The sequence below is a fragment of the Leptonotus elevatus genome, chromosome 9, assembly GCF_054856555.1.
Source record: "Leptonotus elevatus isolate MCC_2025b chromosome 9, RoL_Lele_1.0, whole genome shotgun sequence".
Lineage (NCBI taxonomy): Eukaryota > Metazoa > Chordata > Actinopteri > Syngnathiformes > Syngnathidae > Leptonotus > Leptonotus elevatus.
In genome coordinates, this window is record NC_141247.1 from 15600301 (window position 1) to 15617006 (window position 16706).

Below are 16706 nucleotides of genomic sequence, written 5' to 3' on the forward strand. Positions count from 1 at the left end.
CGAGTGCTCATTTAGTTACCGTAAACATTTACGCAATTACATCATCACGCATCCCCGGAAAAAAAAAACGAGTGGGCAACACACTACAAATCCCAGAATGCACCTGCGTCAGTTCCTTTGCCTCTTTTCAAGGAGCCACACGTCTTTTGCTTCCTGTGTGGCTGCAGACGTCAAACGCGACGTGGATTGGAATATATTGCTTGAGCAGCTACAACACACATATTTGCTTCATATTTGAGCAACCTAATAATTTGATGCGAGTGTGGAGAGTGGAGACAAAAGGCCGCCAGACGTGACTTTGTTTACAGCTCCGAGCTCAAATAAGATTTGGAAGACTCGTGGTTAGCTCAAAGCCACAGGATTTTTCCTTCCATCGTTTTCGCCAAGACTTTTGGAACATTACTACAGCGAAGCTTTTTTCTTCTTTTTTTTTAAGTATTAAAATACAGTATAACGTATTTTAACGGTTTGATACCAAATATAACCAGGCACTTAGACGTTGGGAGCATTTGTAACGTTGCCAAAGATTATAATTAAATACTCCGCCGCAATCGCCTCTTTAACACGCTTTAATTTAAGAATCCAAGTCGTATAACTGCGTTCATTGCTTTAGACTATTTTCAACTTCGTATGCCTCACTCCATTTTGACTTGAGGCGTCCCCGCTCAACTGGTTCTATAGAATTTCATTTAACGTCTTTACTGTTCCGCAATCCACCCCCCCCCCCCTCCCTCAACGATGACTTTTTGTGCGCGCGCCATGGTCCACTTTTTGCGGCCGTCTTGTGTGCTATTGCTGCTGCTGGCTTTAGCTGTGCTCCATGCTGGAGCCGAGCAAAAGTCGTCGGCGTCCGGGAAGGAGAGCCAGTCGACGGTCAACCTCCGAAGCTTGCTCCGCGGCACCGGCCAGGAGCTCCACCGATACATGGAGTCAATCGTGGGAATCGGCGCCATCCGGTCAGCTACAGAGGTAACATGATCAAACGAAGAGGAATATGAACGGTGTGTGTTTTGTGTTACTGCTCTTAAGTTTTTAATTAACTCTCTTCTTTTTCTAACGCCATTCATGTGCCCCAGAGCCGGCCCTTCGTGGGGCCCTGACAAAAGTTAAGTTTGGAGCCGATAATTATGCCAATAATATTGATTATTCACAGTACGCTTAAATGAATGGACAATAAGATTTGTACAGTAGTATCTTGACTACGAGAGATCTGATGTGTGTGTTTTTTTTTGTTGCTTTGGCTTGCGAGCTTAATTTCAAATACAAGTGCTAAATGGTGGCAACAAAAGCCTCGTGGGCCAAAGCCTGCATGGTGCCGCAATTTATTTAAATTGGAACCCATGATTTGAGATAAGAGTGTTGTGAGTTACGAGCGTGGTCATAATACAAATTCTACTTTTTCTTTAGTCAAGACACCATTGAAAACAATTAGAAGAAGAAACAACGTTCCAAATCCCAAAAGTAGAGTAAATGCAATTTTTTTTGTACTTTGAAGTTGAATACAACTGAATTGTACTGAACAGATGTACTGCATTTTATTTTATTTTATTTTTTAAAGGAAGGGGGAGCATAAATACAATCAGTACACTATGAGAGTCACTGATCTCAGCCATGGTGTCAAACTGTGGGCCTGGGGGTGAGAGCGGGTCGTCTGCATAATTTTATGCGGACCAAGATAGCAAATCATCCACATCTATTTCATTTCTTGCTAAAACGTGTACCTAAATTTCAACTTGTCTTGTTTTTGTTTTTTTTAATGGAAGAGTTTAAAAACACAAAAAAATAAGTAGGTTTGTTTATGCCTTGGGCCGGCTCTGATGTACCCGCCTGTTCGATTAAAGCTTAATTGCTCACTAATTGGACCCTTTTTCACCCTGTCATGTCTCCCATGCAACTCGATGTCCTCTCACCCTCCTGTTTGCTTGTTAAATCCCACCGCCTCATCTCTTCTTCATCATCTCCTCCTCTTTTTCACCCACTCACTCCATCTCTCCCAGAGTGCACTCTTGTTTCTCGAGTCACTGCTTGGTCGGGAGAACGTCTATTCAGTGGCCATGGTAAGAAATCCCCCTGGGATGTTTAATCCTGGCTTCATTTCATAGCCGGACATGCTCTTTTCAGCCCAAAGGGTTTTTAATAATGAATAATTTAAGATTTAATTTGTGCCTTTCTAGGGACCCAAGGGCATTTGATTATGTTTATGTGGGCAAACTTTTGTGCTCAGAAGTCACATTTGGTTTTTATAATGCCTAAAGGTTATTCGTAAATGAGGTTAAAATGTGTATATAAACATGAAAAATTGCCGATTTTTCTAATTAGCATGTTTTAAATTAATTCATTCATCAAACTTGTGATGCTATTACAATGAATTTACCTTTTGTTCCCCAATATAATAAACTAGAGGTGCAGTGGTTAACCGATCGACAATGAATCCATTATCAAATTAATAAAAAATTAATTTGGTAATGGAATATTTGTTTAGTTAAATTGCACAAATCCTCAGAATTTCTGCCTTTCAACAGTAAATATTCTCCAATTTGTATCACCCTTCATGAAAGCAGACTCGTTTATCTTAGCGTTGAATCAAAATGAGACATTTGAAAACATCAACTTTTGCTTTGGAAAGCAGTCAACATTTTTTTTTTTACTCTTTTCCAGTAAGTGAATCTCATGAAATTGTTTGCACATTTTCTGCACCGACACTTTGAAATCCTGTTTTTGAATATAGTGATGCAAATTAAAAATTTACTTTTTTTAAATAAGATTAATCGAGAAAATAATCGTAAGATTAACTATGTGTTTAAATAATTGCTAGTTGCAGCCCTAAAATAAAAATACAGTTAAGTATATGTATTTTTATTTGAGTGTTTTCATTTTCTTTACAATCAGTGATCACTGATTTATATACTAAAATTCATTTAGAGAGATTTGTTTTCATTGTACATTTTTTTGCAAAGTAAATTATCAAACCATTTTATTGAAAATAGGAAGTGTGTATAAATGTAATATTGAAATTGTTTATTCCCAATAAATTTACTAATAATTTACTCAAATAGAACATAAATTATTTACAATAAATGAACCCTAACTGTAAAATGAGATGAATAAGAATGTTCTGATCATTTAAAACTAAACAATACATTTTATGTAACCAGTTTCAAGCGTCTCAAGTATTTTATTTTATTACGGTGGTGTAGAGCAACACTTGTAGCTGATTCAAAAGCAAAAAAAAAAAAAGTTCCATTAGAAAACACCTCACAGTATCATGTGCATGAGAAAATCTGAGCGTGATCATCTTTTGTTGACGGCTTTTTCTTTTTGATCTTCTTATCGGATGCTCAAGGTGTGCTCAACCTCCTCCAATTGGTGCACAGTAGCGACTAAAACTAATTAGTTTACGAGCGAGTCGTATCGCATTGCGTGTCTGCTGCCGCTCTTCTCGTCTGTTAATGCATAGAGGTACACAGAAATAGTTAGATCTCAAACCGGAATAGAACTTTAATCTTGCAGGTTTTATGAGATTGTGTGTCCAGTTGGGACTTGTGTGGAGCCGGTGAGGAAAATAATGATCTTCTGATCAATTTGCTGCTTTTAAAGGGTGACGTTTGAGTTTTGTTCCTCCGATATGAATGACGCGTTAGAGATGACGTCATTGTGTATTTGAACTGCAAAATGTGCATCCCTACACATCGTGTATCGATCGAGCCACGTTTTCTCTACTATGAAATAATTCCTTCTTATCTGTACTTCAAACTAAATGTCAGTTGTTTTGTTCATTGACTTAGTTGCTTTTCCGTTATCTGTGGTGCAGACTCAGCTGACTCATTCTCAGACTGCTGACATTAGTCACACTTTTTCCCCAACACGTGACCTTAATCCTCTCTCAAACTTTGACTTCATCATTTGTTACACACGATCACATCGCCACAATTGTGATACTATAGGGATGCAAAGTATTTCCACTAACATTTCATAGTAAGTTAACTCATTCACTGCCATTGCCGGCTATAGACGTCAAAAATTCATTTCGACTATTTCTATTAGTTTAACATTTTTTTCCACGTTCGTTAACAAGAGTATGAAAATGTACATTTAGAACAGATATAAAATGTGTGATTAATCGTGAGTTAACTAGTGCAGTCGTGCGATTAATTACGATTAAAAAATTTAATCGCCTGACGCCCCTCATTTTTAATAATCTTTTCACACACACAAAAAAAAAGATTATTAAAAAATAAAAATAAAGAAAATGTTATTAAAAATTAGGGGCAATCAGCTGATTACAATTTGTAATTAATCGCATGACTTCACGAGTTAACTCACGATTAATCACAAATTTTATATCTGTTCTAAATGTACAAAAAAAATCTAGGCATTCATACTTTTGTTGACAAAAATGGAAAAAAAAATTAACTAATAGAAATAGCGCAATTAATTTTTTTATATCTATTTTTGTAAATAGTAGTGAATAAGTTAAGAAGAGAGCTTGTAGAAATATTTATTACTGTATATTAATTGTGACACTTGAGTATTTTAATTTTGGCATAATACTCCTTGTCTCCCACATTAGGGCCACTATGGATTCTTGAATTCATGTACAGCACACAGATTACATTCGGATCACGTTCAGATTTTGTTTTTCTAACAGCTCTTCCATTTTTGAGGAAGCTGTGAAGGGCAAGGCCAATATATTGAAACTAACTCTAAAATGCAGACGGCTATCGTGAGTAATTATTGAATGCTAAAGTGCAAATAGATAAAGGCAAAAAGCAGCTGTCTTCAAAGTGTTTATTGCCACTCCCACTTGTTTACTGTCAAACTGAACATCATCTTTGTCCAATGTTGCAATGTGTTTTAAAAAATAAAATAAGAGCTAGTATTGGCCGGCCGATGAATTTATAATTAATTGATTAATTAGTTGTTGTTTTCTTGCAAGGATGGAGCAGATTAGTGGCCTTTCCGTTTATTTCAGCGGAGAAAGATGATTTGAGTACATGCGTATGAGGAGCGAATTAAAATTGTGTCTCAATGGAGGTTTACTACTGCGTTTTGAAAATTCTTGGGACAGTCGGGTTCAGATATAACAAGTTTTTCCTTCTTTCTCTCCCCTTTCATTTATTTTACTTTAAAGAGTGAAATAAATTTGACCAGAATTTTGTAAATGCATTCTTAGCAGGCAAGTGACACTTAACGTAGCACCCGCTGCCGTAAGGTGCCAGATGCCGAAGTCATGCTGTGACATGCTGAACAGCCGCCACTTACTGAGCCAGCGTGTCGCGCAGCAGCTGCAAATCGGCAACTTGCAGAACTAACCTTGACCTTGATGGGGACGGCACCTGTGTTTGCGAGTGTGACAGTGTTTGGAGGCTACAGGAATAGAGCGAGGCAGCTGTTGTCACTCAACAACACATTTATGCATTGATAAAAATGCAATTCAGCCGTCTCTTGCCGGCCTCAACATTAGGTTAACTGGCGGTATCTAATACAAGAGCTAGACTTGCAGTGACTGACTAATCGGACTGAATGTTTGTGTTTGATTAAGACGAGTGCCAGACATGACCGTCTTCCAGATAGAGCACAGTCCATGTTTAGTAAAGATAGTGGCTATCTAGTAGAATATCAGGGCTCCTGGATGATTTGGATGTGATCAGAATGTGTTGTGTTTGTTTGAGCGTCACAATCTCAAGCTCAAACCAGTCCTCTCTGAACCAAAACAGTTTCTGGGAACGGTGATCCGCTTCCTGGCCGAAGGAGCTGCCAGCGGCCTCAACGTCATCGCCGTGTACGTCACAGAGATCCTCAGGGTCACAGGATTTGATGGTAGGTGGCAAGGCCTCTTTTATTGGTAGAAAAGGGGAAAATATGAGAGAGTCATTTTTGTCATTCGGTTTCTAAGTGCAATGTTACAGCGGCTTATAACATGAAATAAAATAAAATAAATCTATTCTGAGTATTATTTTGATATCCTACTGAAAATTATATTTCATAATCTAATGGAAATTTTTTTTTTGTTATGAATACATAACTGAATGTAACACATTTCACCATATGGTTTTAATTTTTAGATACTCAAAAAAAATTCCCCCCAAATTTAAACTGTCTGCGCTGTTCCCTCACTATAACGTGGTTCACTTTTCGCAATCTCGCGGATTTTGCATGCTTTTTTATTAATTTATAGTAATGTTTAAATCTTATAAAAATTTATGAAGGTTTGAACATTGAGAATGTTAAAAACAAGAGAGAAATGTGAGAAAATGTAAATGCCTCGATGAGAAAAATGTACAAGCTGTGTGGTGATAGGGTTTTAGAGCCTTAAAACATTTATAATAAATGTAAAACATAAAGCTAACTACTTTGCGGATTTCATTTATTGCGAGTATTTTTTGGAACCTAACCCCGGTGGAAAACGTGGGAACACTGTAGGCTATATCAGCAAACTATGTTCTCCTCTAAAAACATTTTTAAGTGCGATTTTGCACTATGAGACAAAATGACATCCGAACCACAGTAGCGATTTAGCCGGCTAAAACGCCACATTTGAGTTAGCCTGTTTTGTTAATTAAAAAAATATATATATCTCGAAGAACTGCAATTGTGTCAGGCTGTCAGCATCGAAGTGCGTAGAGTAGTTTTTGTCGATTAAACTGTCTTTGAAAAGAAGTCAGATGGCTCTTATCAGCCTTTTATGGGTCACTCGTTTACTTGCTAGCTGCTACCCGCTAAAGATGGCAACAGTTGCCGTATCAGACATTGTCAGTGTGATTAAAGTTGTTTTGTTTTTTTTGCGTTATTAATTAGCGATGCATTTACTCTTTAAAAACTGTTTGCTTTTCATGTGAAAATTCATTTTAAAGGCAAAAATGCTCTTTTTGCCCCACAAGATGTCATTTTCAGTCGACAGCAAGTGACAAAATGGCCGCCCCGTGAGATGGATTTTGCTGCAAATTGACTTCCACTTTAATTGAATTGAACTTTTGTCCTCCATTTTAATGTCCAAACCGTTCATAATGATACCATTTTCTCTTCACAGCTACCCTCACGCTACCCCGCTTCACCCCTGAGGGCGTGACCACAGTAGCCCAGTGGGGCGTCCTGGCCGTCATCGGCTACTGGGTCCTGACCATCCTCCTGCGCTTGGTGATCGACGCGCTACGGCACGTCTTCTGGTTGGTGAAAATGGCGGCGGTGCTGTGCTTGTTCGCCATGATCGTCAGCGACGGCAGCGCCAGCGCCGACACCACGGCCGTGCGCCTGGGAGGCCTGGTGCTGGGTTACATCCTACTGTCCCTGCTCACCTCCGGCTCGAACCAGACCGGGGTGCTCGAGCGTCGCATGAGGAGCCTGGAGGGCCGAGTGAAGGCGGTTGAAAAGAGGAAAGGCAACTAGCGAGGAAACATTGGACAAAGGTGACAGTGGAGAGCCACTATCAGTTTTTGTTTGTATGTGCGATAAAAATATGACGACGGGCAATAAAGTGGATTTTTAATCGGGAATTAGAATCTGTATTGTTTATGGAGTGAGTCAATTACACTACTTGCTGGAGGACCCGGACCGAGTGGGTGTCCTTCAATGATGACGACCTTGGGCCCGTTGACAGCTTCCTGCACCTGCTTGGTTTCTTGTTGCTGTCAGCCGAAGGTTTAAGTGACCCTCTTAGCTCACTACAACCATCTTTGGTCATACTTCCGCTCTGGCGCCATCTTGAATCGCTCCTACGCTTGTCAAGGACGGGTCAAGCGAAGAATGCAGAGAAAGTGCAATATAGGAAACAAAGCAGCAGTAGGAACTGGGAAGTGAAGTGTACTCTTTTTTTCCAACAGCGTTCATAATCAATGTGCCAGCCAATATAACCATTAGCAAAGGGACGGACGGTTTCGCTAGCCAATCAGAAAATTCAAATTTATCCTCACATGCCCTCGGCGATGTCGGATAAAGAAACCAACAATACAGGTTAGTAGCTTTAATGCACACTTTGTTAGATACACATTTTGCAATGAAACATGTTTTTATAAAACAATCCCAAGCAAATGAAAACAAAAGTCCACAAGCTAAACATCAAATCTTGAGTGCATTTACAGACAGACAAACAGGTGCACATATAACATGAATGTGTCTGCGACATTTGCGAGATATAAGGCAGACAGGTCTGAGTTTTGGTTATGATAAAAAAAAAAAATTAAAACCGGCAAATTTTTCCAAACATGAGGTAGTATGTTCACCCTAAACTTAGGATCGGGTATTTCTCGTTCACACAAGGCTTTAAATTAGCGTCTTACGCTTTTCAACTGAATGGCTTTGAAAAGGCTCTACAGTTCATAATGTTATTAGAAATGAGACGGACTGAATATAAAATGTTTAGTTGTAAAATTAGGCACAAGTATTGGTTAATTTGGTTGATAAGTGTTGGTCCTATGAATCTGAGGATTTTGACTTCAAAACATTGTAACATTTAAACTACCTAAATACATGTTGCATTTGTTCCACAATGACAAAAGAAGTAAAAAAAAAAAAAAGTTTCCAACGTTATTATACATGTGAAAAAAATCCGAAACAGCATCCATAAGATCGTCTAACTTTCCAAAGGGAAAATGAAGATTGCACAGATATGATACAAATGTATGCCAAAGGCACGTAAAAAAAACAAAGTTGACCAATTAAAAGTTTTGTTTTTGTTTTGCCGAGTGCAGCGTGTTCCCCGAGTGCTGAGGTCAATTTGAGAGCCGCTTTCAAAAAGGAACTCCGCGGATGTGACCTGAGGCATCAGAAATGTTAACATGTACATTACATCAAACATTCAAGCAAGACGTGATTATGCACTGCATCACATAGCTCATTTAAAAGTCAATCCACACATTTAACAACTATATGAACACAAAACGACAGCACGGTGGCTCGAGAGTTCAGCATATATGCCTCACAGTTGAGAGGTTTGGGGTTCGAATATCAGTTCCGGGCTCCGGCCTTCGTGTGTGGAATTCGTACGCTTGCAAGGTTTCTTCCTCGTAGGCTACTCTGGTTTGGATGAGCTTGAAGCCCCCCTAGTGGCTGAAAGAGATAATGTGATTATTTGCACTAAGGTGCTAATGGTGCTGATTTTCTGTCCCTTTCTCTTTTACATTTAATAAATGTAACTAACTAAAATGATGTTGAGTAATTGTGCGCATATTTTACTTCCTGTTCTAATCCCCTAATTTTCCCTCCCCTAGTTGGAAGAATTATCTATTGAGAAATTTGGCTTTCTCGACTAGTTTATGCTCTACAGAACACGATGACCTACTGAGTTGAGCAACATCCGCGCTACACAAATATTGTGCTCAAAGCAGAATATTTTTGCTCAGATCCAATTAAAATATATTTCAAAATGAGCAATAATTTATAATTTTAACCACCATAGTTGATTAATCGAATTGAGCCAAATGAAAATTATTCCACATTTCATACCCCCCCCCAGTTAAAACAATGCACTTGACAAGTTTCCACCGAGCAAACTAAATGTCAGCTAAAGCATCACAAAACGAATCAATACTGATGACACTGCATGCTTCCCCTACACACACTTTAACATACACCTCACAGTGTGTCACGACAGGCGCCGATGTTTTCTTCGTCTCGTAGCCAACATGCACCTAGCGATTTGCACCTGTAGTGTTGCCGGTCCCGATGGGTTGCGCACCACTTAGAAGTTGAGTTTATTGGAAGTGTAAACACTATCGAAAGTGGAGTCGGAGGTGAGCGGGAGGACAGAGGGGAAGCGCAGCCCTTTGAGCTCGTACTTCGGGTCGGAGTCCGAGGGCGGGGGGTCTAATGCCTGTGTGGGAGCTGGTGCCACGTCGTGCCCGGTGGAAACAACAACCCCAGGAGGCTGGAAAACAGAAACAGAACTAAGGAATATATTTTGTCCATCTTGACTTCAAATTAAAACTACTGTAAAGTCAAGTACTGTACACAAATGACTGTATGTTGTGTGGGTGTGTACCTCAAGCTGAGTCGGGTTCGGATCCAGATGGATATCCACTCTGTTGTAAGCCTGATAGTAAAACAGCATGTTAAGTCGCCACAGGAATAAAGATGATATATACTTGGAAACAAATAACAATAAATATACAAATAATCACTGTTTGTATACGTCTCAACCATTCTTCGGTTCCCAGGATGCATTGCGGCATGCAATGCCAAACTTTTACGGTCATAAGGTTGTTATTCATTATCGTCAACTAGCCTGGAAATCCAGACTCACTCGTGGCTTGAGTCTGGTCAACCGTCCCATCAGTTGCATTTCTGAGGCGGGGCAAACCTGAGCTAACAGACAGTGGAATGAACCAATGAGCGAAGAGCGGAGTGACGTCAGAAAAGCAACTCGTTGAAGTCTTTTTTTTGTTTCTTTTTTTTGCGGTAAAAATCCAATATCCAGCTGAAGAGAGACAGTAGTGAATGACTTATGTCGTTGTTGCGTGAAAAACTTGAAGAGTGAAGAGTGACGTTGCTTACGAAGACGAATTTGATTGGCCGACCTGTTGTCGGCCGGTGCCGAATCACTGTCGATGGAAAGTGGGCGTGGCTTGCCAGGCTAGAAGTCAACCTCAATTTTTTCTTATATATGAGCATCAAAATCCAGCCGTTTTTATCCATCTCAGGGGGCGGCCATTTTGCCACTTGCTGTCGACTGAAAATCACGTCACAGTTGCTCAGGGCTCAGGTAACGATCAATCACAGCTCACCTGCTTTCTGAAGCTGAGCCGTGATTGGTCCTTACCGGAGCTTTGAGCAACTATGATGTCATATTCAGTGGCCGGCATGTGGCAAAATGGCCGCCCCAGGATGGCTAAAAAAAAGTGGATTTTGCTGATAAAGGAGCTTCATAGAACATATTGTAAAGAAAAAAATTGAGGTTGACCTTCCCTTTTAACTCATTCATTGCCATTGACGGTTATAGACGTAAAAATAATTATTTGAACTATTTCTACTAGTTTAACTTTTTTTTCACTTTTGTTAACAAGAGTATGAAAACTTCAATTTTTTTATTGTACATTAGAACGGATGTAAAATTAGTGATTAATCATGAGTTAACTAGTGAAGTCATGCGATTAATTACTATTAAAAAATGGAATCGCCTGACGCCCCTAATTTTTAATAATCTTTTCTTTTCTTTTTGTTTTTTAAATCCTGTCAGGCGATTTAAATTTTTGATTGTAATTAACTGTAGTTAGTTAACACACGATTAATCACACATTTTTATATCTGTTCTAAATGTACAGTAATTTTCTAGGTTTTCATACTCTTGTTAACAAAAGTGGGAAAAAATGTTAAACTAACAGAAATAGTTCAAATGAATTTTTGACGTCCATAGCCGTCAATGGCAGTGAATGAGTTAAGTGTGTTTATGTTATCCAGTTTGTTGAATTTGCGTCCGAACCGTGACTGTGACTTGTATGCGAAACTAACAATTGAGAAAATAGATGAATGATTGGATAAGAAAAAATAAAACATTACAGGTGGCCCGACAGAGGCAGGTGCAGGAGAAGGTTGCCTTGGGACGACAGGATTCACGGGCTGATATGAATACGTTCCAGGAGGTGGCGGTGCAGAGTAACTTGGTCCTGTGGGTTGATTTGTGCCCTGCCATTCGAAGAAGGATTTAAAAATATATATATATTAAAATATATATATATATATATATATATATATCAAATCTGAGAAATCATTTCAGGGTGTACATACGTGGTAATACACAGCGGGTGCCGGTGCCGCTGCTTGAGTCGTTTGAGGTGTGCTCGTTTTGGAAGCGCTCTTTTTACAACAGCATTTTCTTACGCAGCAACAGCAGATAGCCACCGCAGCAACAATAGCGACAAAAAGGATGACATAAACATACGCAGGGGTCTCTACTGTAATAGTAGAGAGATGACAAGTAAGTTATTAGTCAGTTACCATATATGAAAATATTTCTCAATGGCAAATGTCTCACCTTCTTCTACCTCCACGCTAGCTATAAACACCAAGAAGCCGTCGTTGTCCCGAAACTCATAAATGCCGGAATCTTGTACTTTCACAGGATTTATCTCCAGCCTGTCCGTCTCCAAAAAAAGTCTGTGCTCAAAATATGAGTCTTCTCTGTGGTCATAATGATAGCTCATGCGTCCTGAACGCATCACTGATATGGGATCGCCCATATTCGGTTTGAAGGTGATGTCCCACGGATTAAAACTCACAGGATATTGCATGTTGAAGTGTGTGTCCTCCTTTGGAGTATAGTCATTGTTGTAACCTGTGTGGGGTAAAGGGGATTGTTTAAAAAATAAGCCTGATATGGAGTACTAAGCTGTCACGTAGGGGTGGAGGACCCAAATGCGGGGAGGCAGGAGAACCACGGCAGGGATGCGTGTAATACGGAAAACTATTTATTTAACAAAAACACTAACAGGGGATTATTATGATTTGTGTCCTGTCTTGCTTGTTAGGTTTTGTTCGCACCTGTACTCGTCATCCTGTTCCCTTGTGTCATCCAATCATCTCCCCCAGCCACTTGTGTCTTGTCCAGGTGTCTCTCGTTGTCTCGTCAGTTTGTATTTACTTTCCTGGGTTGTTGCTGTCACCACTCGTGTGTTTTGTTGTTACTTTGATTTTTGGTATTTTCATAACTCTATTGGTTTTGTTTATTTAGAGTTTTACACAGTTCCCCTGTTAGTGTTTTTGTTAAATACATTGTTTTCAGTATTACATGCATCCCTGCCGTGGTTCTCCTGCCTCCCCGCATTTGGGTCCTCCTCCCCAACGTGACATAAACAAATTACTCCTATCCTAATAAACGGCACAGACAAAAAGGAGGGATCCATATTCGATCATATAACACCATAATATGGATGTTTTGGAATGTACCGTCTATTTCCTACCAACGCTCACCTGTTACTCTGAGTTTTATCCTTGACAACAAAGTGTAGTCTTCTTTCCGGAAGTTGTAGTAGCCGTCATCAGCTTGAGTAAGGTCTGATATTTCCCAGGAATTTTGCTTCACCTTGCCCTTGGATGGGCCGCCGGTGTGGGTGCGATTCCACAGGATCGACGGGTTCTTGTTGCTTGTCGTGTGGAATTCCAGGATTTCTGCTTGACTGGGAATATCGACGCGCAACTTAGTGCGGTAAGACTTCTGCACCTTATCGGCACATTCTAGTAACAGATAGAAAGAGAAATGTTAATCGACATTATAGACATAAAATCACATTTCTTTTTTTTTTCTTTTCTTTTTTTTTTTACAACAGTCAAGTCCTCAGAGTAGTTTTTGGGGCATTTGCAAATTTACTAATTTTGTTTTTTTAGTAAATTATTCTCAGTTATTCACTGTTGCAATGACGTTAAATTTGTTGATTTATTATATTATATTATTATTGGATTATTGATTTATTTATTAATGTGTGTAAATGCAAAAAGGTGAGTTTAATAGGCGCACTTTTGCTTACTGTCATGTCAGCGTTAATACTATGTGATTTGTTTGTGTGTTTGGAATAATTTATTTACTGAATATAGTCCTTTATGTAACATAGGTTCATGATTGTGTACATGTTATTAGCATGGTGTTGATGGTTTATGATCCTTTCCGTTTTAAATGCTTTGCCGGCATCTATATGCAAAAACAAACAAACAAACCCCCTCCAGCACCTGTGAATAGCGCATTCAGTGTACATTGCATTTTTACACGGTCAGCATTTCAATGTAAAATCATCTTACCTAAAACTTTCAGTGTGACGCGTACATGAAACCTGTCACTAAATGGAACTGAGAACTGTCCGTCGTCTTTTTCTGTCACATGGGGCAGTGTAAGACTTCTAGAAGTAACTTTGAAACGTGGGTCCATTGCCTGAAAAGGTTGACAGCACAACAGACTTTACTTTTGAGTTAACTTCTTTTTTCTTTTTTCTTTTTTTTTGCTTTCTTGGATGCAAAGCGGATCTATGTTACTAAGAGATGCGCACCTTGCCATTTTCAACCACGAGCTTTCTGCCTCCTTCATCGTCGGTTGGCGTGAAGTAAAGCTTCCCAGTGAATAAAGGTGGTGAACAATTAGAGGGAAAGCGAAAAGGTTTACCATAGCACACTTCATACGTTCCGCCAAAAGAACCTGGAATTGGACACACAAAAAAGAGGAGATAAAAATTGCGAAGACACTGTTAACACTGCGCTCTATGCTGGCCATTTGTGTCCACCTCACGTCATTTCGACACCATCTTAGCTGTGTATATGCAAATATTTCATTTTCATTGCAATTCCTTTTTCATTAATTCGTTAATTTCAGGCGGCAGTCAGCGTAAACAAGATCACCAAAGCATAGTTTTCCAATCAATACTTCCTTAAAAACCTGGCTTAAAAGGGAGCATAATGGATTTAGAACCTTAAAACCTTTGAATGTTAATTAAAGCTACTGAATGTAGAATATTCCATTTTAAATCGCTACTGCCACCTGCTGACAAAAAAATGAAACTGCTCATACCGTTCTTCACATACACACCACGCACATTACTTCACATCCGCAGACAGGGCGCGGGAAATTCTAACCCGAATCCAGTCTGAAAACTATTGGCCAGAGGCCATTGTGAACAGCTAAGATGTTAATCTACCAATTGGAAGGCATTTGAGTCATAAATGGTCGAATAAAAAGCTTATTGTAAAGTTATTTTTTTGGGGGTGGGGGGGTTCCATATTGCAGCTTTAAGCATTGCCTAGAAATAGGAAATTAATATGATGTTGACGTATCTGTAGCTCAACCTAATTGTGCAAAAAAAAAAAAAAGAAGAAATGTACAACTGGAGCAGTAGCAGAGGATCTGTTTTTGTTGCTTCAGCGCAGCAGGGGAAATTTAGTTATCTTGTTACATTAAATTAATATTGTGCGGCTTACCAGCGAGGAGAATCTTACGGACTCTACAGACAATAAGTGCACAGGCCTACTGGTAGAATGTTCTGTTTCAAAGATGCTTACTGACCACTAGTGCACACTTTGTCCTCACTAGTAAGACTTTTCAGCGCACTAGTAGAATGACTACGGTGCACTAGGTGAACGGCCGTGTCGGTAACGTTTACTACCTTCCACAACTTTATGACAGTTTTGCACACTAGTAGGACCACTCTGGCATACTGGGACAACTACATGTTTGTTTTTATTCATTCACATTTCCTATCGAACATATTGAGACCGTTTCAACGCAACAGCTTACAACACAACATATATTCATTATATCCGAAAAGAAAAAAGGGCTGACGGGATGAAGCCGAAGTTTATTATCGCCGCCCCCAGAATACATTTGAGATCATTATCAAGATGTTGACTCGTACATGTTACTAGTAGAGTCCGGGCAGTGCATTAATTGGACCTTATAGCGTCACTTGTGCTGCATAGCAATTTACAAGTAAAGTTTAATGGCATTATATAGTAGCCAAAAGTGGCACTCGTAGTGGTTACCACTTATCTGGATAGGATATTAGATAAAAGCTCCAACGGCAACGCATTTCCATAACAACGTTCGAGTGTAATTGAGCTTGTACTCACCACAGAGGAAACATGGAAGCAGAAGGAATGCGAGCAACATGACCTGTGCAAAAACAACACGACGATATATGCATTTCTCAATAAACACAGAAGAAAACTGCACGCTTCGACCTGCAGCATTTTAGTGGTAACTTATACTTACTCGGGTATTAATTGAGGGTTTTTCTCCCCCGAAGAAGCAGAGTTACTGTAAACGCAATGACACATACAAACTGGGCGAGGTTTTTTTCTCATGTGGGCGTCACTATTGCGTCTGATTTGCGCATGTTGCATTGTACAGTGCCGCTCGCTGGGCATCACATTAGCAAGTAAGGAAGTACATTATATTTAGAACTCACAAAGTGCTTCAGTTAAAGAAAGTGTACCGTTATATTTACATATATGAAGTAAAAAATATCACTTTTTACAACACAAATGAATAAAAATAAAAATAAATGAAGATTATACTGTATGTATTTTTTTAAATAATCGAAACAATACACTATTCAGTGGAACCCCGCTATTCTCGCGGGGTCGCGAAGCATAAGGGCCGTGCCAACCCGCGAATAGCAAAATTACGCGATGCCTATTAGAAATGCATTAAATTATGTTAAAAATGTTTCCACCCCAAACAATTATAGATTTTTTTCCAACAATCAATAAAATTTATTTTTTTAAATGTTATATTATATCACTTGTAACACTTTAACACTTTAACATATATTTTTAAATATTGAAAACAAAATCCTAGAATAGGTGAACGCCTCTTTAAAAAAAAAAGGTAATTAAATTTTTTTTTTTATATATATATAAAACTGTTTTAAAAGACCACGGAAGAATGTTATTTATTTATATATGTATATATATATATATTTTAAAATTTGTTTTTAAACAACAACAATATAGGGCAGTGGACTGCAAAGCTTCATCACCTTTCGTGTTTAAAAAATTTTCACAAATAAATAAATAAACGTTAAGTACACTTGCACAATGGCATCCAATAAAAGAGATCAACAAATCTAATAAAAGTAACGTTTTATTGACAAAAGCACAGACATTTGTGTGATACATCAATAGTCACATGCAAAAAAAACAAAAACATCTTGATAAATTAGTGAATGTTGAATCTGACTATGTCTGGTCTTTGTAAATGTGATGCTTCCGGCTCGTTTTGTCTGTTCTGACTGGGG

General features: G+C 38.9%; 2 protein-coding genes across 4 annotated transcripts; one reads left to right on the forward strand and one right to left on the reverse strand.

Moving 5' to 3' along the window:
• The first annotated feature begins 121 nt into the window (after positions 1 to 121).
• On the forward strand, positions 122 to 7493 carry LOC147168541 (voltage-gated monoatomic cation channel TMEM109). 2 transcript variants are annotated; one of them, XM_086084591.1, is made up of 4 exons: positions 122 to 969; positions 1998 to 2057; positions 5718 to 5820; positions 7031 to 7493. In XM_086084591.1, the coding sequence occupies exons 1-4, from the start codon at positions 739 to 741 to the stop codon at positions 7384 to 7386; spliced, it is 750 nt and encodes a 249-aa protein (XP_085940717.1). In that variant the 5' UTR covers positions 122 to 738; the 3' UTR covers positions 7387 to 7493. The 2 variants fall into 2 exon arrangements, with proteins under 2 accessions (XP_085940717.1, XP_085940718.1); XM_086084592.1 differs by lacking the exon at positions 1998 to 2057.
• Positions 7494 to 7945: 452 nt separating this feature from the next.
• LOC147168542 (uncharacterized) lies at positions 7946 to 15759 on the reverse strand. 2 transcript variants are annotated; one of them, XM_086084590.1, is made up of 11 exons: positions 15680 to 15759; positions 15538 to 15580; positions 13968 to 14113; positions 13723 to 13852; positions 12901 to 13164; positions 11966 to 12265; positions 11719 to 11885; positions 11491 to 11616; positions 9977 to 10027; positions 9774 to 9862; positions 7946 to 9045 (listed from the first exon to the last, which is right to left on the reverse strand). In XM_086084590.1, exons 2-11 carry the CDS (start codon positions 15575 to 15577, stop codon positions 9039 to 9041), a joined length of 1320 nt encoding a protein of 439 aa, XP_085940716.1. In that variant the 5' UTR covers positions 15578 to 15580; positions 15680 to 15759; the 3' UTR covers positions 7946 to 9038. The 2 variants fall into 2 exon arrangements, with proteins under 2 accessions (XP_085940716.1, XP_085940715.1); XM_086084589.1 differs by having other exon boundaries at positions 7946 to 9862.
• Positions 15760 to 16706: the final 947 nt, after the last annotated feature.

Coding starts and splice junctions, on each gene's coding strand:
- LOC147168541 (XM_086084591.1), top strand. CDS start 739: ATGACTTTTTGTGCGCGCGCCATGGTCCACTTTTTGCGGCCGTCTTGT. Junction 2,058..5,717: donor ACGTCTATTCAGTGGCCATG/GTAAGAAATCCC, acceptor GAACCAAAACAG/TTTCTGGGAACGGTGATCCG. Junction 5,821..7,030: donor CAGGGTCACAGGATTTGATG/GTAGGTGGCAAG, acceptor TTCTCTTCACAG/CTACCCTCACGCTACCCCGC.
- LOC147168542 (XM_086084589.1), bottom strand. CDS start 15,577: ATGTTGCTCGCATTCCTTCTGCTTCCATGTTTCCTCTGTG. Junction 13,165..13,722: donor CGTCACACTGAAAGTTTTAG/GTAAGATGATTT, acceptor ATCTGTTACTAG/AATGTGCCGATAAGGTGCAG. Junction 10,028..11,490: donor CTGCCTCTGTCGGGCCACCT/GTAATGTTTTAT, acceptor TTTTACTATCAG/GCTTACAACAGAGTGGATAT.